Source organism: Diplotaxodon limnothrissa, linkage group LG6, assembly GCF_057381915.1.
Source record: "Diplotaxodon limnothrissa isolate DT_005_m linkage group LG6, D_limnothrissa_male_GT1.1, whole genome shotgun sequence".
NCBI classification, from domain to species: domain Eukaryota; kingdom Metazoa; phylum Chordata; class Actinopteri; order Cichliformes; family Cichlidae; genus Diplotaxodon; species Diplotaxodon limnothrissa.
Genome location: NC_140601.1, coordinates 40,675,892 through 40,697,364, shown reverse-complemented (window position 1 = coordinate 40,697,364; position 21,473 = coordinate 40,675,892). Strand labels below are relative to the sequence as shown.

The following is a 21,473-nucleotide window of genomic DNA, read 5'->3' as shown; positions in this document are numbered from 1 at the left end:
TGCAGAGCTGAATCAGGAAATCAGAGGATTGTTTTTGCCTGATGTGTTGGCTGACCAGTCACCTTGATCTCACAACAAAAAGGAATGACTTAAAGGTCCTCTCAGAAACCATACATCATCCTCTTCTACATACTGTGCTTTCACAGTATGCCAGTACGTACCCCACAATTATGTACTTATGTATACAGTGCCTCTCTGTGCCTCTGTTGTCTTGTATTTTCTGTGTAACTGAAGAAAATAAAGAAAAACATTTTTTAAAAAGACAATTAAATGTGAATTTTCTTACTTTTTGACGATAATTTCTTGTGTTTAAATGTTATCAATAAAGTTGCGTTAAAAAGTAGCCGAACCCACTTCTTCATCCCCGGGGGGAGATTAGAAAAACAAACCTCCTGGAATTCAGTCAGTGCCTGTTTTTTAAAATGCTGTCCGACTGTATTTAACATTTTGTGAATGTTTTTAGGAAACGTACTTACTGCTAAACATATTTTGAGCAGTTTTCCCTGGTTTAATTTACCCAAGGGAGTGTGTGTTTCCTGATTTGCAATGAAAGTGGAGTCATCCAGCGGAAATGGTAATTTTACGTTAGCTCGTTAGCCCACCGCGAATGCTGCTAAGTAGGTTAATCAAAAGCAGGGGCAAAGCTTTAATTCCTGCTGATTTAACTGCACTTTAGGACGAGAAAGTTTTCACAGACGCAGCGATTTTAGCTGGAAATACTATCCCGTCGATGATACAGTTGTAAGTTTGATATTTCTCCTTTTGCTAAAGCCAACTGAAGCTATTCCGTGGCCTGCTAACAGGCAGCTGCTGCAGCGAACGCTAACGTTCAACGCTGTTAACGTTAGCTCGGTCACGGCATACCGAAAGCTCCATTAAGCCAACTATCTAAGCTCTGGGATGCCTGAGCGTCCTTTCAGAGAATTCTACAGCAGGTGCTTTTACACGTAGTTTCTATTTAAAGACACACCCGCGCCTATACTGTTGGTTTGTGACTCCTGCTGTTTGTTCATATTTTAAAAAAAATGTTTATTTTATGTTTTGCTGGATATTTTTGTAGACGCATTGTGACCTACATTTGCTTGTTTCTTTCAATCCTGTTGTGATTATCAAGCATTTATGATCTAGGGGGGAATGTTTGTCAGTGTGATCTCTGAATGTAAACCGTAGTAGCATTGAACAGTGAGCTGGCCTGTTTTACCACCTCATAGGCCAGCTCTGCAGGCAGCATATGAGGCTATCTTCAGTTTAACCCCGACTTAGAAGAATTGCGAGGGTAGTTATTACCAGAACGCTATTAATGGTTTAGCATGAATGTGGCTTTCTTCTAACCTGACTCGATCACCATGGTAACTGATGCTAAACATTTAACCTGAGGAGTATACATGCGTCTGTCACATAACTGGCACAGAGACACACAGTTTAGAATCACAAATTTTTGGAGCCAATTTCTTTGGAGTACCGCCACAGGCACAGAACAACTGTAGAAATCCTGACATATTCCAAGTGGAGAGCACTTTGTTTGCCTTGTTAATACAAGATAAGTGGTTGTGTTTATTTGAAGTCGGACATTATTCAAGTTTATCCTCTTTTTGTATCACTCAGGTCTGAGGATGTACTCAAACAGATCTGAACACAGTTCCAGGCGGCAGTACAGCGAGAGAAGTTCACGGCAACGGGATGAATATGACAACAGATGGGAGAAAAGGCGTGACCCTCCCAGAGACATGCCACGGGAGTCGTATCATAAATATGGTGGGGATGGACGCAGCAGCACAGAGAGGAAAAGAAGTAGGGAGTACAGTGAGTCTCCGAAGAGGCTGTACAGCAAAGATACACTGAACAGGGACCGGAGCAGGAAGAGCCCGGCGAGGAGACGCATGTCTTCACCAGTGCGGGACCCCTCTGACAACAAAAAGCAGAGGTTTGCAGATGACGACGAGCGGGATTACAGGTACAGGCGTGAGGCTCAGGAGAAAACGTACAGGCCTTCACCGGACAGTTTTTCACGGTCGCATCTAACCAGGAATGTTGAAGATGCGTCACCACAAAATGAGGATTTCAAGTACAGGAAAACACCTCAGGACTCCAGGCACAGGCCTCTGCATGAGGAGTTCCCATACAGGCAGCTAAATGAGTTAACATACAGACGACTGTCAGGGTCTTACAAAGATGGAGATGAATATGAGAGGGGCCGGGATCCATCACAAGAGAGGGCACGATCACAGGAGAGGGTAAGTTTACATGATTGCTTAATGAGGGTTGGACAGGTTTCAATTGTGTGTTTGCATCAGTTTGAATAGTGTTTTAATTCCAAGTAATCATTTTGTGGTTTGATTAAAAATATTTATCCATGTCAAACAGAGTTATGTCAATCCCAGAGAGAGGACGGACAGTCCTCTCACTTCTGTATATGATGAGGATTATCGCCAAGCTGGAACAAGATATCCATTGAATGGTTCGAACCGACAGGTGGGTTTGACGTTACACATGTTGATAAATCTTTATCACTTCAGACATTATGCCTTGTAATTCCACTTGTCTCTGGCCACCAGATCAGAGCTTTACTGGCCCCTTGTGTGGTTTTACTGATTTGTAATAAAAGAAGCAAATATTCATTACATCATACGCTGCTGGGTAGCCGAATAACAACAACAATAATAATTAATACATGCATAATAAGACAGGTTTTATTACTGCAGTGTGGTAAATGCTGAGTGTATTTACCACACTGCATTCACTCCTGCATGTATCTGAGGGAGGAGGAGGAGGACCGGTGCTCCTCAGCCTGCAGTTTGGCTAATTGCAGAGAGTGTTTATTGTATTCTTGCATTATCCCAAATACTTCTTGAATATTTCTTGAATACTTCTACTGCATGAAACGTTACACTCATGCTGTAGCCACCTTGCTGTAGATTGGCACCTTCTCAGAAGTGTAACTCGAGTTGATAGGCCTATTTATTAGTAATAGCTTGGCACTTCACTTCAGCACACGTGTATTTCTTATTCTTTATGAACTTGTGAAATTTCTGACATGATGCAGAAATAGAAGTCTACCGAGCCAAACGCTTTTAACATTTTAATTTTGTCTGCATTTACAACATCTACAACACATGCAGCACAAAACACACAGTAAAAACACCACCATGAATATCAGTATATCTGGGCTCTGATCCCATAGCCCTGTTCACCTGTAACCTGACATAAATGAAATGACCACTCTAACGGTTTATCAATATGAGTGTGACAACAAAACGGGATGCACATCAAAACTGGCCTCAAAGCAGACAGAATATTGATTAACACAATAAACGGCTACAAGAAGAAAACAAGGTGTAATAGGCTGTAATTGTATTTCACTTGCTCATTATTCTGCAGTAGCTTTACAAATCCGCTCTCAGATGTCACGTACACTGCTGTTTCGTGTTTGATTTGCTTTCAGAAGTGTCTCAGAAAATTGTGTGAAAATGTTTAACTTTCCAGAGATTTGTTTGACTCTTATACCTGTGACGTTTGTGTGCTTCCCATCAGTCTTTTGAGAGTGATGCACCCAGTCGAAGTGCAGCTGTTTCTGAGCAGAAGTCAACCAAAGGCTTCCAGCGTTTCCTCGACGTGCTAAACAAGGGCGTGAATGTCGACGTTCTCACTAAGATTGTGACTCAGACCTCGGATGACGACGATCAACCCGTTTCTCAAACCTTATTACCGAGCCCTGCTGATCATCTGTGGTCTCCAACTCACAATGCTGGGAGGAATCAAGGAAGCCACCAGGATAACAGCTACTGGAGTGAAAGCGAAAGGTCCCGCAGACCAGTTTCCCCGCAGACTCATCGAAGGTCCATCAGCCCAAAACGGTGCCCACTCTCTGATGAAAAGCCCCTTCAGGGGAATGATGGCAGGGAAGCCTACTTCCGCAGCAGATCCAGGTCCCCCTTGGTGGTGGAAAGGGTGCCGCTGCCACCTGAGGATGAACACAAGCGTAGGCAAATGCAGGATGTGCTGCAGGCCATTGGCATGGATTTGGGATTTGAAGAGCTTGGCCAAATGTCTCATAGAATCCAGGAGCGGCTGTATGGGAAGAAGGATGGTGATTTGGCTCGTAAAGTTGTGAGGGAGAAGGGCACGGGGCGACCGATTTCCCCGAGACGTCAAAGTAGAGCATCATCATCATCAAGCAGATCTAGTTTTAGCCCCTTAAATCAGAATTATTACAGTAAAAAAGACTCGTACAGTGCAGAGAGGGATGTAACAGATGTGCATCAAGTATACAAATCTGCTGAGTATGACCAGAAGACGAGCAGCAGCACAGTACAGGACAGTAAGAACTGCGAAGGGAAATCTCAGGAGAGCGCTGCTGCATTACAACCATTTTCTCCTAATTCCTCATACCCTTCATCCAAACCTCCATCTGCTCCGGTGGTGCCGACGTACCCTCCGGTCAACTGCTCACCGATGCCATACCCACCTCCTGTGCCTCCACCAATGCCCCATGTTGGGCCGGGGGTTATTATGCCACCCTTCGTCCCGTACCCCGGCATCCCGCCTATGAACATGTATCCAACCATGCTCCCGCAAGCGAGCCACATGTTCCCGCATCACGTTAATCATCCACAGCCGCCGTATTTCAGCCAATCAAATGTAAGTGCAGTTCAGCCAGTGAACACAACGCAAAAATCCAAACCACTGACAAGGCCCCGCTGTTTGCAGGTTATTCAAACCAAAAAAAAGCCTAGATAAACGAGGCTGCGCAGGGTGGAAGTGAGACTTTGAAACTGACTGATGGAAACAGCTGGGCCTTCAGGGAGTCTCTTTTTAACCACAAAACACGCATTTGAAGCATCAGAGAACATCACAGTGAACATTTGCAAGCAATCAGTCCAGCAGCAACTAAGAGAACAACACAATGACATTATCAGCTACTGTATCGTGAGTTTGATGACAAACTGTAGGTGGTGCTGCAGCTCTTCTTGATTCTCGGTCTGCTCTCATACCCATCACACATTCACTAGTCTGCCACAACATTAAAACTGCAGACAGTGGAAGTAGCAACAGCTCGGGTCCTTGAATTCACACGGATGCTATTTTGACATTGTTACAGCTTTGATGCAGACCAGGCATTGGGCTGATGGCAGCAGCCTCCTCTTGTATGGCAGTGCAGCCCGTTATACTACAACAAGTTATTAAGCCAGCCTACGAAGCTGGACCACTGTAATTCTCAGAGGTTCACAGGACCCAAAGGATCCACTGCAGCGTCCGCTCGGAGGTCCTGCATGCATGCCTGGACTCCTCAGGCAGTATGAAGCAGGTGGTTTTAATGTTGTTTGGTTGGTGTAGCTTATAATAGCCCGGTCACTCTAGGAAAAAAAAAAAACAAAAACAAATACTGAAAGTACAAAAATGTGTTATTTTGTTAACGTTTTACTAAAATTTGATGCATTTTATTTTTGTGGACATCATATTTGTCTTTATATAGGAGCCTTTATGTTCATTAATTAGCTCAAAGGCCAACCTACAACTACAAGACATGCTCTACACTTCTGTCTCTTTACATATTTTTCTTATTCTGTAAACATGCAGAAATTTGCTGTATAAATATTGAACTGGATAATATTAAACAAAAAAGCAAATACTTTGACTGTGTGCTGAGTTATTGAACGTGTACAGATTTACTGTGGCGCTGTTCTCGCCACAACTAACCTGAAAGGCTCTGTAATAGAAAATATGAATTTCCAATTTTGTTTTTAAACAATGATTTAATCAATGAATTTGACTGACGTTTTAAACCCAGAGCACATTTCCTTTACAGGAGAAAAAAGCCTTCGGCCAACGAGAGAGGCAAAACTGGTTTCAGCTGTTAACCTTCAGTTTAGTCCAACCACAAGCAGCAGATAGGAATACAAATGTTTTTTTAAAAGCTTTATAAAATCATGTTAAAATGTCTAAGGTAGGGGAAATTTATTTGAAATAATAATTTAGAATTATTTTGGTTAAAAGGTTTAAATTATAGAGGCTGTATAAGATGCTCTATAGATGCTTTATAAGCAATACTACTCAAAAATGAAATTACCGTTATAGCAGCCAAAACATGAAAGTACTTTGGTCAATAAAAGAAATGAATATAACAAATTAGCTCACAAAGTAACAAATTTTAATAAATAATGGCATTTTCAATATAAAATTAGAGCAGTAATATTGAATAAAGTATTTGGATATATTTCTAAAAATGTGATTTTTAAAATAGAGCCAAGACTCAACATGTAACTTTAAATAATAGTGAGGTGAAGTTAATCATAATAATAATAATGATGATGATAGCCTTATTTATGGAGAAAACAGTGTATACAAAATGCTTTGAAGCAAAATACTAACTTCAAACAGAAAAGATCAAATCAGAGCTTTTAGGCTCCAGACCCTCACGACCCTGAAGGAGGACAGTAGAGGATAAATGACTGAATGAATGTGTGTATATAATGAAGGGAAATATACTGAGTGAAGAAAAAGGCATGTTGCAACTGCAATTTTTTCTCTAAGGTTTAATCTCAGGAATAATGGTTCAATACATCGTCATAGTTAAAAAATAAAAAAAATAAACTGATGTAGAGAGCATTTACAAACAGCTAAAAGGTGCGGAGTAGTTAGTTTAAAACCATCTGAGGCTGGAGTCTGAAGGGCAATCTTTAAACAGCGATAGTGAAATGTTTTTGCTTCTAAATGCATTTATTTTTATAAATAGTTTTATTTGGTAAGTAAATTTATAAAATGATAATTCTTTGCAGCCCAGGAATCTTTTTTTTTTTTTTGGAGGGGGGCGCTTACGACCACCTGACCTGTTTTTCTCCTGCAGTGTCAGTACTCTGTCCTGCAGGGGGCGCTGCTGTCACATTTCACTCACCTACACCACCGAAGCAATGTGATCAGTAATGGCCTCTTTCTGTTAACACCAAAAGCTCGTTTAGCTTTAATGGTTCCCATTTTTTCTACCGAAACGTCATTAATGTTGGAGTTTCACTGTTCTTGGTCCGAGTGGCTCTTAGCTTAAAAATGAAAAATCTTTCCACGATGTAAAAGAAGAAGCTCTCGTTTTCCACGGCAATAGTAGGTGACCAGTCTTTTTTAGCAACGATGCTAAGTTGTGTAAACACCTTACAGTATGTTAGACCGACTGTCCACACGTTAACGAGTGTGATGTGACGGCTGCCGGGTTTGGTTGTTACTTGGTTACTTTGGTTGGCTCTGTGTTTGCTCATTAGGAGCGTTCATGTAAGCTAACGCTGAGGGTTTTGCTGTGAAACAAGCATAAAGACAACATGAAAGCTCGAAGCTGGTCCAAAATAGCCTTTATGTCTTTGTGTTTACATTATGGGAGGATGTAATGGCTTCACAATATACATACACATCTATCTTTACCCATACTTGCTGCATATTTCTTACTTACTGTTTCTGCTTTAGACACTTGGAGAGACTGCAGAATGAATCAACGTGAGTGGAAAGATGCTGTCCACAGACTCCAGAGACTTCTGGAGCCAAGCCGCCACAGCATGGGGAATGCCTCCAGAGGTTACAGAGAGTGGGACACTTACCACGAACACTCGAGATATACTGTTCCTGAACCACATAGGAGTGATGTGAGGTGGAAAGAGCTCAGTTCTTCATCTCATCATGTTCATAGTAAAGTCCCAGAGGTGGAGGACCCGGACGGAGAGCCGCTGCCATACAGTGAAGAGGATGTAGAGCTAGCAAGAAACAAGCAGCTCCTCAGAGAGATGGAGGAGAGAATTATGCACAAGAAAGCTACACTCGCCACGAAAACGCGGTTTGTGGAGACACCACCAGGTGTTTCCGGTGACGAGCCTCCGGCTATGTGTGTAGGTCAAACTCTAAGAGACAGAGTGAAGGAGATTCTGATGCAGCGACAATACCTCAGCTATTTCTCAAAGGTGAGGAGCACTGAATAGACTCTCAGAGTAAAGTGTGTTTCTTTTTTTTTCACGACCCACCTGATCCCCTTAGAATCAGATGTTTTTGTTCTTTTTTTTGTTTTTGTTTATTTGGATAACAAAAAATATGACCTTCATATTATAAATACTTGAGATTTAGATGAAGTAGGGTACATAGGATTTTTGCCTTATTTTTTTTATACAGGGAATATCTACATGAGATTTTCAGTGCTGAAAAACACAGGGCCTAATATAAAATAAAAGAAATGAAACCTCATCACTTGTAGACTCGTACTGACTCACTGTCACAATTTCAAAAATCTCGTTCATGTGTAAAGCTTTCTTTTTCTATTATTCAGGTGCAGTCGGCCAGAGAGAGAAGGAGCTCCTCCTGCCCGAGCAAAGGCGGTGTGCTGCAGGAACAGCATCCTCTGAAGCTCAGAGTGAAGGTTCTAATGAAGAAGAGACACACTGTTGTACCACCTTACAGTGAACAGGTATGTGTCATGAAATCAATATCCTTAGTATCCTTATTTTCCTATTATATTGTTTTATGTACTTTAATAATGAAGTCTTGTAGAGCAAGGCCACTTTTGACTCACAAAGTGCTCAGCCAGACTGAAAAACAGGAAGTTTTAGTGCACAGATATATTAATAGATAAGACACAGAAAAGAGGAACTTTCCATATAAGCAATGTTTGAAACTGTGTGACGTGTAAAGTACCAAAATAAAACCTATATGAGGCACAGTTTATGATTCTAATGTTAGAGATCCTGCAGCTGGCGTTTGAGCTGTGCAGGGGTCTCTCTCTTCCGGAAGATTATTGAATAAAAAGAAATATAGATGTTTTAACACACTGAGTCGGTTTTCTCTGTTCTATCACAGGGACAAAAGAATCGGGGGTTAATATCGTGCCACACAAAGCCCTCACAGCTGAAGTGATTGGAACAAACATTTCGGATGGATGTAAATGTCCTGCATTTGTATAGCGCTTTACTTAGTCCCTAAGGACCCCAAAGCGCTTTACGCTACATTTAGTCATTCACCCATTCACACACTGGTGATGGCAGCTACATTGTAGCCACAGCTGCCCTGGGGCGCACTGACAGAGGCGAGGCTGCCGGACACTGGCGCCACCAGGCCCTCTGACCGCCACCAGGATGTGTGTGAATAACAGTGTTTTCCCCCAAATTACAATGTGTTTGTGGTGTTAGTGTTTGTTTGTGACGAAGGCGTTCAAGGTGCCTCTGTAACAGAGGAATAACCAGCTGCTGTTACTGTACAGTCCTTATGTTGTTGATCCAGCAGTTGACAGTCTTTCTGTTGTGTCATGGCAATGAAGTAGTAAATGCTAATGTTATCTTTTGTCTTAACATTATTAATGTGCTATAAAACGCTGAAATATGGCCATTATCTTTTGAGTGGCTGATGATTTGGAAGTGCTGAGAACAATTTCAGACGTGTTTACCTGAGACCTGGATCATGGCAGCATGTAATTATACTTTTTATGACAGCATCTGAGCTTCTCACCACGAATCTGCTGGTTCAACAGTAAAGTGAATTTCTGACCTTTCTCAGGGCCCTGACGTTGCGTGGCCTCTTTCCAGCCCAAGCGTTACATCACCGGCTAAGAGAGAGGACGTCATCAACAAGGGTTTCGAGTGCTTCCTCAGCGTGCTCAACAAAGGAGTCGACATCAACTTGCTCAAACCTGAGGATGACTGTGGCGAGGTTGTACAGTTGATGCTTTTCTGCTTTTTCTTTGTATTTCAACCACACCATACCTCCACTTACATGCAGTATTATATGAATGAATCATAAAATAAGAAGAAGCTTTGATCAACATGAGAATGCTTTACTTTTCTACTCTTCTCTGAGTAATGACACAGTAATCTCTTTTTTTCCTTCTCAGGTCCCTGGTGTGTCACTGCCACCTCTCGGCCGAAGCATTTCTTCACCAGCAAAGGATGAAAATAATGTCAACAAGGGTTTTGAGCGCTTCCTCAGCATCCTCAACAAAGGCGTGGACATCGAAAAGTTTAACAAGATTATGAGCAATGATAGAGAGGATCTTCCTTTAGGTGAGGAGCCCCTGAACATTCAGATCCCTGACATGGAGAGCAAATCAGATCCACCCTTTAGGACTGAGAAGCAACAGCTGAATAGTGGAGCTTCGCTGCTGGGCCTCAGACAGCCCAGTGAAAGTATACTCAGCATGGACAATGACATTGAGCCGAGCCCCACCCAGAGAAAGGAAAGCCAACGGTTGTTTAGTGGTGCCTCACTGCAAGGTCTCAGCCCACCCAGTGAAAACCAGTGCTCAAACAGTAGAGCCATTCTGTTACTCAGCCAGGCCAGTGAGAGCCAGTGGTCGAAGACTGAAGCCTCGTTGAAAGGCTTCAGCCATCCCAGCAAGAGTATTGGCAGCGGTGCCTCACAGCCAGTACTCAGCAAAACCAGTGACAGTGAGCGGGCAGGCAGTGGAGCCCTGCTGACAGACTTCAACCACGCCAGTGAAAGCCAACAGTTAAATACCGGAGCCTCACTGTCAGGCTTCAGCCTACCTAGCGAGAACCAGCACTCAAAAACTAGACCCATTCTTCTAAGCCACGGATGGGAAAGTGAGAGCCATCGATCGAAGAGTGGATCCTCACTGAAGGATCTCAGTCAGAAAAATGAGAGTCTACTCAGTACAGCCAATGAAGGTGAACCGGGCCTCAACCAGTCAAAGGAAAGCCAACGATTAAATACTGGAGCCTCGCTGAGGGGCCTCAGCCAGTCCAGTGAAGGTACTGGCAGTGGTGCTCCACAGCCTGGACTCAACAAAGCCAAAGACAGTGTGCGGTCAGACAGTGGAGTCCGGCTGACGGGCCTCAGCCAAGCCAATGAAAGCCAACAGTTAAATACTGGAGCCACATCACCCAGTGAGAACCAACTCTCAAACACTAAGCCCATTAGGCTGAACCTCAACTGGGCAAGCAAGAGCCAGTCGTTGAAAAGTGGACCCTTGCTGAAGGGTCTCAACCAGGACAGTAAGAGCCAGCATTTAAAGAGTGGTGCCCTAATTCCCGGGCTCGGTGATGACAGTGACAGCGAGTCAAATGGTAGAAACCTGCTGGCAGGCCTCAACAAGACCAACAGTAGAGAGAAAAAGACTGACTCATCTACTCGAGAGAGGCTCTTCTTACCTGGTGAGGAGGAGGAGAAGAAGAAGAAGAGCAAAAGAGACCACAGTTTGGGCTCTAGTAATCGATTAAAGTCTCCGGTGGCACTGAAGAAGAAGGAGGAGGAAGAAACCTCATCGGTGAGTGAGCAGCATGAACAGCTGCAGAGCATTCTTAAAACTCTGGGATGGAACCTGGACGTGGACGAGCTGAGCAAACTGGCAAACCGCACTCAGGAGAGGCTGTGCGGGAGAAAAAACGAACGTGTGAACAGCAAAGAGGAGCACGAGAGCCGCCAGAAGCACTCTCGTGACCGAGATCGCAGGAAGTCCTCATCAGGCTCTCCTCTGCGGAGCAGCAAAACAGACCAGAGTCAGGAGAGAATGCATGGGAGCAAGAGCGAAGGGAGGGTGAGGAAGAGTGAAGGGAGGAGGAGGACTGAGAGCAGAGGGGAGGACGAGACACAGCAGAGGCGCTCTCTTAGAGATCACAGAAATTCCTCGTCCTCATCTTCCTCCAGGTCAACCTCTAGAAGCTCTAGCCCGAGCCCCTCATGCCGTCGACGCTCTCGCAGCAGAGATTTGAAACGGAGGCGGAAGGCCGAACGAAGCCGCTCGCGAGAAAGAAGCAGAGAGAGACTGAAACACAGAGATCGATGGAACAGCAGAGAAACACTGAGGGACAGAGAGCGAAAAGACTCAAAACATTTTTCTGCTTATCCATATTCACAAAATCCCGTGTTTCCTCATCCTGCTGCTTCTCCATATCCAGACTACATTTTGTCTCAGTACTCGCATTTTGCTCTTAGCCAGAGTGGCCACTACAGCGGTGCTACAAATCCTTACTGGTCATACAATCAGTACAACACTCCTCCCTCTCTTTCTGCCAGCAGCCAACCTTACCCGCACTTTCCTGGCTCTGTAGTGGCACCTAACATGGCTTTCCCTGATCCCAGCCTTCTTACAAACAGTGCCTCATTTCCAAACCCGGACCTGTCTGTGAGCGAAGGCCAAGATGGGTCAGCCTCTGTTTCTCGCTGCCTGAGAGTCATCAATACCGAGCAGGCATCCTCTCAGAGCCTCACAGGTGGACACAACTGGAGACGGGGTCGCAAAAAACTTATGGGAGATTTCAGGAATCCCAAAAGTATTTTAGAGAAACACAATAATGCACTGAAGACACCACTGGCACCACAGGACTCAAAGGTATGCACCAAGACTGTGGGTAATGACCCCTGCACTGAGGAGTTAAAAGAGGAGAAGCCGCAGCTAACAGAGGAGGAAATAAAGGCGAACCTGAGGAAAAAGGTTGGTGTTCAGTCGGTTTGGCCAGCTCTTGAGGCCATGCCATGCTAAGAGGTTAGGTTGTGCCATTATTTGCCTTGCTTGTTGTTGTTGATAATGAAATGTAGTGACTCAGAGGACACTGAGCACAATTACTTCAGTATATTTAATGAAGCCATGCATGCTGTTACCTTCATCCAGTGAACATTTTCAGTTAGAAGGGGTTCAAATTTGTTTTCTTTTTTTAAAATATATTTTTGACCCTCATAACTTCTTAAGTGCAGGAGATATCAGCATGGAATTCTTAATCCCAGTGTGAGAATCAGTATCTTGGATGTGTCAGATTCTCACTGATGTGATATCTGTGGCATAGAGGAACAGAGTATTGGTACCATGGATGCTTTGTCTGCTTTATCAGCCCTAAAAATTTCATGTGTTTTATCTCCTGTACTTATGAATGTATTTTACATAATAAAATGCTCCATATATACTTTAAGATTCTTCTAAATCAGAAACGTTTAGTAGTACGATGGTAAAATTTAGCCCAACTTTATTAAATTTTGTTATGCAAAAAATGAAAAAAGATCTAATTCTGGGGATGGATTATTACTTTATTTTTTTCTTTACTAAAACTAAAACTGTAGGAAGCTCAAAGTATTTCTTTGATGTGTGTTTTTGGTCTGAGGATCAACTTCAGCAGAATTCCCAGTACTCAGTCTGAGACACTTAAGATGTGTCAATATGTATTTTAAGCATAAGCAGACGCTGTCACACGTCACTAAAATCATTTCCATTTTTAGAATTTTAAACATTTGAAGACATGACTGATGCCCTGCATCTGTAACAGTTGTCAATCATGTCATTTAAAACCTTAGATATACTTTTCTGAGTATCATTACTTCATCTGAATCTCAGTTTCATAATCCTGATCTCAGTCTTTCGTTATGTTTTACATTATCGCTGCTATAATCTGGAATTGTTTCCCTGCTTTATGCTCCGAGTTTCCTGTTGTGACAGCCGTCATCATCGTGTCATCATAAATCGTTTTTCTCTTTGGTTATTTTTCTAGCTTGAAGCTTTTAACCAGAAGGTAAAGAACACGAGCCAGATGCCTCAGTCCAAAGTCATGCAGCCGGCAAACTCCCTGATCTCTGAGATAGACTGAACGAAGTAAGTATATTCAAAGGAAAATTAAAGGATAATTCCACTTCAGCCTGGCACGTTTCCTATGATTCATAGTTAAAAGGTTATTCTGGTTCTGCAGGTTACAGTTCTCCATCTTTGTTTTTGAGCACTGGCTGAACAATCACGCACAGCTCGTGCAGCGTGACTGTAATATTAAAGCCTGAACCATGAAATCATTTCAGAAATGTAAATTTGTTGAAATTGGAATGTTTGTTGAACCTTCTGTCTGTAAAAAAAATCAACTTTTGTTACAGCCGGCATATTTTTGCAGGTTATTGCTCTCAGTAGCGTTGCATGTCCCAGTGCGGCTCCAGTTCTTCCTTTGGAGAGAACCAGCTCACTTTTCCAAAGGTTTACGTGCTGATGGTTACGTGCAGTTGTTTGCAGAACTGGGGTTCAATTTTTTTTTAATGAAATCTGTTGGCAGCAAGTGCTGATTTCATGCAGCAGAGCCACTATCAGCAGTGGTTTCAGCATTAGCACAGCTTCAGTGAAAAAGAGCTGCATGTCTTTAAGTCCTGAAAAATTCTTGTTGAATTTACATTTTTCTTTAACTGCTTGCTGATGTAAATGTGTTTGATCCTGTCTGCTAACTATTTTTCCCCCTTTTTCCAGGCGTCTGTGTCCGGTGAAGATTTTTATTTTTTCAGCCTTGTTCACATGTAATGTTTAATTCTTCCTCTACATTTGTCCCTGACCTCCAACGCCTTTCTGTCATCTGAAATAGATTTTTGCACAGTTCATTATTGGTCTGCTTTCATGTTTTAGCTCTGTGCTTCTGTGAATGTCACCAGTTTTGTTTAATGTTGATTACAAGAACTATTTTTTGTAGGCCGTACTGTAGTTTGTTAATGAGAAATTTATATTTTCATCGTTAAAAATGTTTCAGCCTGTACAGTTTCCAGTTTTACATTCACTCTGTCACACTAATAAAGAAATCTTACAAAAACAGGCGTGCATGTTGATGACCCATAACTAACTGTACATTTACACAATATGGACAAAACCACTGGGCCACATAGTAAGAACATTTCATTTATATAGCACCCTTCAAGACAAGAATCACTTGCCAGCTTCACAAGAAAGCATAAAGAAAAGTGTTAGCTAAATGCAAGTCTAAAAAAACAAAAACGTTTTTATTTGTTTCTTAAAAGAACAAATAAAAACGTCCACTGAGTCCACAGACCTACAGCAGCTGCACAAACACTGAGACATACAGAGGAGGGTTGGACCTCTGCGGTTAGTTGGCAAGGTGTTGGTGACTCTGGCTGTGTCCCAATTCAGGGTCTGCACGCTTGAAGTACGCATTTCAAGTGCGGTTACGTCACCGCCACGCGACGACGGCTGTCCCAATTCGAAGTGTGCTTCAAATGCATACTCCAAATGCGCCGTCGATTTCCCCAAATATCAAGCGTGGTCCGGTCCACGCTTCGTGGTCCCATATATCCCACAATTCACAGCGCGGCGGTGGGTGTGGATAATTTTGCCGCAAACAAAACATTTTTCTCCTTCATTTCTGTCAAACAAAGCTGTATGTAACGTGTCTCGCGGTTAGTATCATGGTTGCTAGGCAACCTGAACAGCGCGACGAAGCGTCCCATTTCACAAGCCTCTCACTTCCGCACTTCTCGTACTTATAGTACGCACCGTACGTAGTACGCGTAGTGCGCGTACTTCAAGCGTGCAGACCCTGAATTGGGACACAGCCTCTGACTCCTCTCTGTAGCTTCACATGGTCTGACAGCTTGTGGCTGAGTTCCTAAATAACATAAATTACAGCTGATGGTGGAAGGATCCTCAGGCTTTTTATGTAGCGCCACCTTCTGGTCTGTTTTTCACATTATGTTGAACATGTCTTTCATAAAGGAAGTAACCTGAGTCGTGTTCATGTTCGGGGAAGGTTTGAAACTTGAGTTACTTGGGAACTGGTTAACAAGTGGCCTGAGATGAAGAAAACATCACAAAATTCCAAGTCACCCACATTTTAAATAAAATTTAGAATACCGTTATAATCACAGCATTGTCGTGTTTGACCTGAAGTGTTTCAGCACACAAGACTTTATCAGCAAATTAAACAGATAAGATGAAAACTGAGATAAATGTGCTCTTTGTGTTAAAAGGACAAACTTGACACACTTGACGTCCATTATAGGTAATTAAAGACCCTCCGCACTGTGAGTGATAACGTAATTGCTTGATTACTAGTGTCTGTAATGTGATTGCATTGCTGTAATTTATCACTGCTCATGCAGAATCATATTACTGCCTGACCAAAAAATGTAATGTGATTACAGTGGCAAGTTACACCTAGCACTAATAGATGTGTGAAAACATCTGTCCAGTCCTTCAGTGTGCAAAGCAAATGATGGAACGACAAAAGGTTTAGTGTTTGTTTATCTTTGAAACTGTTTTTAATGCAAAAGAAATTCAGTTCACGTCAGTTCTATTTCTACAGTACCAATTCTCCACAACAGTCGCCTCAAGGCGCTTTATATTATAGGTAAAGACCCGACAATGTTAGAAAGAAACTCCAACAATCGCATTAAAGCCTGTGAGCAAGCACTTGGTGACAGTGGGAAGGGAAAACTCCCTTTTAACAGGAAGAAACTTCACATACATACAGACAAAATTTCTCCTGTATTTTTATGGTTTTAACTAAGGGCTGACTTTGTCAGTAATGCGCCATCAAATAAAAGAAGGCAGCACACACTCAATGGCAGCTGTGTGCTGTGAACCAGTTACTGTCTCTGAAACTCCGTCATGTATCGTTAAAGACTGTTTTAAACCAACTCTACATGTACACAAATACAGTTTTCATGAGGAATTCAAAAAAGATAAAAGCAAGAACTTCCTAATAAATTACTCCACCTTTGCAACACCACAACTCAGAGCAAAATCACCTGGGAATGCGGTCGCTGCTGACACTGTTTTATAAACACAGAAGATCCAGTTGTTCATCTAAAGTTCGTCCTTCTCCTCTCCCGGGCAGTAGCATGCTCCCCTCTGGCTGTTCATGTACGGTCTGCAGCCTAAAGTCCACACTGTGTTGAAGAAGGTGTCTGCTACAGTCTCACATGCTGAGAAATAAGAAACAGGACAGCACAGGATCAACGGAAGCTGATGTACTCGGATTACAGTCAGAGATCAGTGATTAAAATATCACGAAGAAGAACATGACGGTGCATGAAAGGAAGGTTAAAATATTACTGACTTTCCACTTTGGACACGAAGCCGAGGCTCTTCTTGAGGTCCGAGCAGATGCTGTGGAGGCACCAGCGGAACTTGGAGTCGCAGCGATACTTGTTGGAGCCGCAGGTGTCGTAACACATATCCAGCTGATTGCAGCACTTAGTCATGGCAGGGATGCCCATGTCCATCTGACACACAGCAGGAAAGATCAATGTGTTTGTGTACAAGTGCAGGGTCACACTGGATAATGATTGAACATTATTAGCTCCATCAGAAATAGGTTTGTTGTTTGTTCTGAGATCAGGTTTTATTTGGTTTTCATCGGACGAATTTTTACAGCTCTGCTGTCGCCTCTCTGTGTGGACTTTTTGTGTACTTTTTTATTACATAAACAAAGTAATATTTCTTTAGTAAACACCTCAGATGCTTTTAGATTGAGTGCCTTTATTAAAGGTGGAGTTCACCCTCTTTTTCCTCCAGTCTACTTGCATACACTCCTGTTTTTCCCAAGTTCTCCTGGATTTTAAAAGCATCTCCCACAGCCTCCTGCTTTGCTGTTCCTTCATGGAAACTCCACTAATTAATAGTTGTAATATACAGTCGGTGTTGGCATGTATGTAGTGCATATACTACTTTGCAGACAGAGCCTTCCTCCTGTCTTAACTGCTGTCACTTCATCACTTCACTTCTTTACTTAGAAGACACAGTAAAGATGTAGACTTTAGCAGACACCAATAAATAAATAAATAATGCTGAACTGAGCATCATGCGTCGCTCGAGTTGTTTTCTTGAGTAGAGCTGAGCAGACATTTAGCTCCCAGAATCAATAAAGTGTAAAAATCACAAGTCTCCTGTTTCCAGCTGTGCTGAAGTAACATAACAAGCTGGAAGCAATTTTTCATCAAAACGAGATTTCCTCCGAGCTGCACAAACGAACACAGCGTTGTAAAAGAACAGGGATAAGACAAAATATTAACTGTACACAGCTCAGTTATGGAAAGTCACATATTTTTGTTTTATTATCAATAATACCCAGAAACCTGCTCCTGGAGTTTGAAACCTAAACGTGTGCTCTTTTTAATTTAAGGTTTGCTCTCTTGCTGTTTGTTCATCTGTTTTGGTGCCTGCCCCACCGCGCGGAGCTCAATCCTAAGATATGTACGAGCAACACACTAACAATGTTTCTAAAATCATGTCCTGGTTACTGAAAACAATAAAATGTGTAGAAACAGAGCAGAGGCTTCTAATGTTCAAGATTCACAGAGAGACACATGAAGTCTAAAGAAGACGAAGCTCCAGCAGCTCTTGAAACTGGCTTACACTTTTTCTGATTAGAAGCAAATGCTCATTACTCTCTATGGGGCCTCGATTGTCCTCCACCCAAACTCTATAAGCGCCTTGTGAAGATGGATCCAGCTTTTCATAACAGTATTGATGATTTCCAAATAAATTTGCTCTAAACAGACAGAAGAGACCTACCCCTTCTGGAATAGGAAGACCGAAGAAGTAGGAGCTACATCCATTTGGTTCTGGCATCTGGTAGCCCGAACGAGGAACAGGAGCTTTACCTGAGGGAGAAATAGCAATTAATAAATAAATCAATTAAAATTAATTAAAATGTAGGTCATGTTTTGCAACAGGCCAGCAGGACTGTGCTGGGCTCTGTTTGATACCCCCGTGGATTTAAAATAGATCCATGTTTGCACATAGATGACATGTTGCACATCACTTGATGTTTGACCCAGTCAGCACATAAAACCTCTCCTATCAGAGTTCACAGTCCATTTCCAGGCTCAGATAACAACCGCGACAAATATCAGCGTGTACAAGACCTTTCTGAATAAATCCTATTAGCGCCGAGAGAAGGAGGTGATCAAGAAGTTATCAGGTGAGATAACTGACAGAGTGAGAGAGGAGGATCTGCAAAAGCTGTGCGTACATACTTACTAACTGGGCACATTTGTAATCAGCTGATTTGTGTTTATTAGAAATATCATAAGATGATTACTGGAATCATGATCGTATTCATAAAGGGTTCAGTTTTAGGGCATTCTTACAATTAAAAGAGCTGGCTGTTCAAAGGTGAAGAGCGGCTTTGTTCAAGCTTTAAATATTAAATGCTTCAAAAAAGGAGGCAGAGTTCGTTTAAGACCGTTGTCTACTTGCTCGAGACAGAGACTCTCCAACATGCAAGAACGTGTAAGAACGTGGGGCGCCAGTCTGAAACAATCTCAGAGTAATGTACACAACATAAAATCTTGACGACTCAGATTATCATTAAAACATTCAGAGAATAAGGAGGGAAGGGGCAAAGCTGAACATCATCTGCTGTCTTCTTTGGGACAGAGCACGTTTGAAATGGACTGAGGCCAAGATAAAAACTCTTCTGTGGTCAGATTCATCAAAATGTGACATTATTTTTAGAAAACATGGATGCCGTGTCCTCCACACTATAGAGGACAGGACTGTCTGGTTTGTTCAGCCATCAGTGCTCAGTCCTAAAGCCTGCATCTCTGACGCTCAGGTGCATCAGTGGCTTTGGATCTGGCAGCTTGCACATCTGGAAATGCACCATGAATACTGAAAGGTATCGACAGGTTATAGAGAAACACATGCTTCCCCCATCAGGATGATGCCTTTTTCAGGGAAGGCCAAGCATATTTCAGCAAAACAACACTAAACCACAAGCTGTTCCAGCAGCATGGCTTCGGGTGCTGAACTGCTAACCTTTCTATGATTTGTTCCTGCCACCAAATTAACATGAACGTAACATTTTTCTCAAAATGTTGCATTTTGTCAGTTTAAAAATGTGTAACGTTCAGCGTCAAATGTTCTATTCTGAATATAATAGGAGTTTTTGAGACTTACAAATCCTTCCATTCTCTTGTTATGTACACTTTACACAGCTGTTCAAACTTTTTCAGGATCGGGGATTTAATTTGCTGCTCGTCACAGACCGCAGATGAGGGATGACATCATACAGAGCCAGCAGTAGAAAAAAAAGCTGCCTGAAACTGAATGTTTAGAGCAGCCTGAAGCGTTTTATCTTTACTGACCTCGTAATTTGAAACTCTGACCATTTCCAGTGCAGGTATCTAGCTTTGCTGTTTATCAATAATTTTATTTATGTATGCTTTTTATTATAAAGGCCCTACAATAATACAAACACAGATGCATACATGGCCTTATACCAGACTATGTAATACCACATGTTCACCTAGCAGACCTACCATATCTGCAGCGGTATTGGCACACTCCGTCACGTCCGCCCATGAACTCCAGCATGGAGTCAAAGTATCCGCCGACGGCCTCAAAGCTGTCGCGGAGGGTCCCTAGTCCCCAGTCCCCATCTTCATCCTCTCCCTGTGTGCTGTCAGCTGCTTGGCCCTGTGCAGGTGGTGCATTTGCTGGGTCTCCGGCCTCCTGACTGAGAGCGCTGTGGATGAACAGGCCCAGCAGGAGCAGCAGGACGGGAGCGAGAAGAGCCCAGCGGGTCATCCTGTGATACAGGCAGCTCAGTGTGAACAGAGAGTTCAGAGAGTGAGGGAGCGACACTCAGTGAGGTAATACTGAAACTGTCTGCGTGACCTGAACTTTAAACCTGACTCAGGGACGGCCTCATATGTGGAGGAACAAAGTCCGGCTTCTATCTCATCTTTTTAGCATATCTGAACTTGTGCTGTTCCTGTTGACGGATGACAAAGTGCGTTTGTTCAGTAGCTCACACAAGGTGATCCAATCACACACAAAGCAGACACATTGCATTGACAATCCAACACAACGGGCAGCACATTGAACACATTTTATAAGTGGTCAGAAACTTGTCAATAACTCATGAAAGAACAAAGTTACGTTGAAACCAAGCACACCATTGTTTTTCTTGTGACATTACCAATAAGTTTGATGTGTCACGTGGCCCTCTTCCTATTGAAAAAACAACAGTTGTATCCAAGATGGCCGACTTCTAAATGGTCACCACCCATCTTGAGGAGTTTGCCCCCTCACATATACTAATGTGCCACAAACAGGACTTTAACATCACCAACCATTCCCATGTTATTATGGTGTATCCATGTAAATGGCCCACCCTGTACATTGAGCTGGAGTTAATATTTTTGGCCAGGTGCTTTATGTGGCACAAGATCTGAGGTTAGGTGTGTGTACGTATTGGTTCAATGCTGTCTAAAGTACTGCTTTCTTTGATTCACCTGCATGATGATGTAAGCCCGCTTCTGTCTGGCACGCTCACATGCTGACAGTGTTAATTCAACTTTTAAACGTTAGGGCCAGTGTGCCACAACAACCACTTTTAAGCTGTCACCTCTGTCTGGTCTTTATGATGCTCAGCTCTTCTACATCCTTCCTGCTCTCTTGATTTCCCAACCTGCTGGACTCCTTGAACCTCTGAGACCAGGGTTGGACCAGTTAAACTGAATTGTCAACTATCTTACATACTTCATAACATCATGGTTTTAATAATGTATCTTACATTTTTAAAAAAAGTAACAAAGGTGGATAACTCAGATTGCACTGATTGTTTATTTCAGTATCACTCTGTGAGAGACAGTCTAACACACTTGGCTTGGTATTTTATATTACTGTCCGATCAAATATGGTAAATAACTTCAAAAAATGCGCTGTTATCAAGTGAGAATCCAAAAGGTTTCAGGGCTGTGCCATTACTGCAAGGTTTAACACAAGACGATACAAATCT

The 21,473-nt window shown here is 42.6% G+C and overlaps 3 protein-coding genes across 3 annotated transcripts; 2 read left to right on the top strand and 1 right to left on the bottom strand.

Annotated features, from left to right (window-relative positions):
- Window positions 1-605: 605 nt before the first annotated feature.
- On the top strand, window positions 606-5,353 carry LOC146631234 (uncharacterized). The gene is made up of 4 exons (XM_085356447.1): window positions 606-741; window positions 1,606-2,234; window positions 2,365-2,472; window positions 3,532-5,353. The coding sequence occupies exons 2-4, from the start codon at window positions 1,614-1,616 to the stop codon at window positions 4,735-4,737; spliced, it is 1,935 nt and encodes a 644-aa protein (XP_085212573.1). The 5' UTR covers window positions 606-741; window positions 1,606-1,613; the 3' UTR covers window positions 4,738-5,353.
- Window positions 5,354-6,939: 1,586 nt separating this feature from the next.
- On the top strand, window positions 6,940-14,262 carry LOC146631233 (uncharacterized). The gene is made up of 7 exons (XM_085356446.1): window positions 6,940-7,095; window positions 7,450-7,937; window positions 8,297-8,434; window positions 9,517-9,669; window positions 9,851-12,409; window positions 13,455-13,555; window positions 14,186-14,262. Exons 2-6 carry the CDS (start codon window positions 7,470-7,472, stop codon window positions 13,548-13,550), a joined length of 3,414 nt encoding a protein of 1,137 aa, XP_085212572.1. The 5' UTR covers window positions 6,940-7,095; window positions 7,450-7,469; the 3' UTR covers window positions 13,551-13,555; window positions 14,186-14,262.
- Window positions 14,263-15,937: 1,675 nt separating this feature from the next.
- On the bottom strand, window positions 15,938-20,329 carry LOC146631232 (group XIIB secretory phospholipase A2-like protein). The gene is made up of 4 exons (XM_085355207.1): window positions 19,990-20,329; window positions 18,239-18,327; window positions 16,782-16,947; window positions 15,938-16,647 (listed from the first exon to the last, which is right to left on the bottom strand). The coding sequence occupies exons 1-4, from the start codon at window positions 20,255-20,257 to the stop codon at window positions 16,529-16,531; spliced, it is 642 nt and encodes a 213-aa protein (XP_085211333.1). The 5' UTR covers window positions 20,258-20,329; the 3' UTR covers window positions 15,938-16,528.
- Window positions 20,330-21,473: the final 1,144 nt, after the last annotated feature.

What these genes read in the sequence shown, in the direction of transcription:
- LOC146631234 (XM_085356447.1), top strand. Translation starts at nt 1,614, where the DNA reads ATGTACTCAAACAGATCTGAACACAGTTCCAGGCGGCAGTACAGCGAG. An exon ending in GGGCACGATCACAGGAGAGG is followed by an intron (nt 2,235 to 2,364) that starts GTAAGTTTACAT and finishes CATGTCAAACAG; the next exon opens with AGTTATGTCAATCCCAGAGA. An exon ending in TGAATGGTTCGAACCGACAG is followed by an intron (nt 2,473 to 3,531) that starts GTGGGTTTGACG and finishes GCTTCCCATCAG; the next exon opens with TCTTTTGAGAGTGATGCACC.
- LOC146631232 (XM_085355207.1), bottom strand. Translation starts at nt 20,257, where the DNA reads ATGACCCGCTGGGCTCTTCTCGCTCCCGTCCTGCTGCTCCTGCTGGGC. An exon ending in CCAATACCGCTGCAGATATG is followed by an intron (nt 18,328 to 19,989) that starts GTAGGTCTGCTA and finishes TTTCTCCCTCAG; the next exon opens with GTAAAGCTCCTGTTCCTCGT. An exon ending in CTTCGTGTCCAAAGTGGAAA is followed by an intron (nt 16,648 to 16,781) that starts GTCAGTAATATT and finishes CTTATTTCTCAG; the next exon opens with CATGTGAGACTGTAGCAGAC.
- LOC146631233 (XM_085356446.1), top strand. Translation starts at nt 7,470, where the DNA reads ATGAATCAACGTGAGTGGAAAGATGCTGTCCACAGACTCCAGAGACTT. An exon ending in ACCTCAGCTATTTCTCAAAG is followed by an intron (nt 7,938 to 8,296) that starts GTGAGGAGCACT and finishes TCTATTATTCAG; the next exon opens with GTGCAGTCGGCCAGAGAGAG. An exon ending in TACCACCTTACAGTGAACAG is followed by an intron (nt 8,435 to 9,516) that starts GTATGTGTCATG and finishes GACCTTTCTCAG; the next exon opens with GGCCCTGACGTTGCGTGGCC.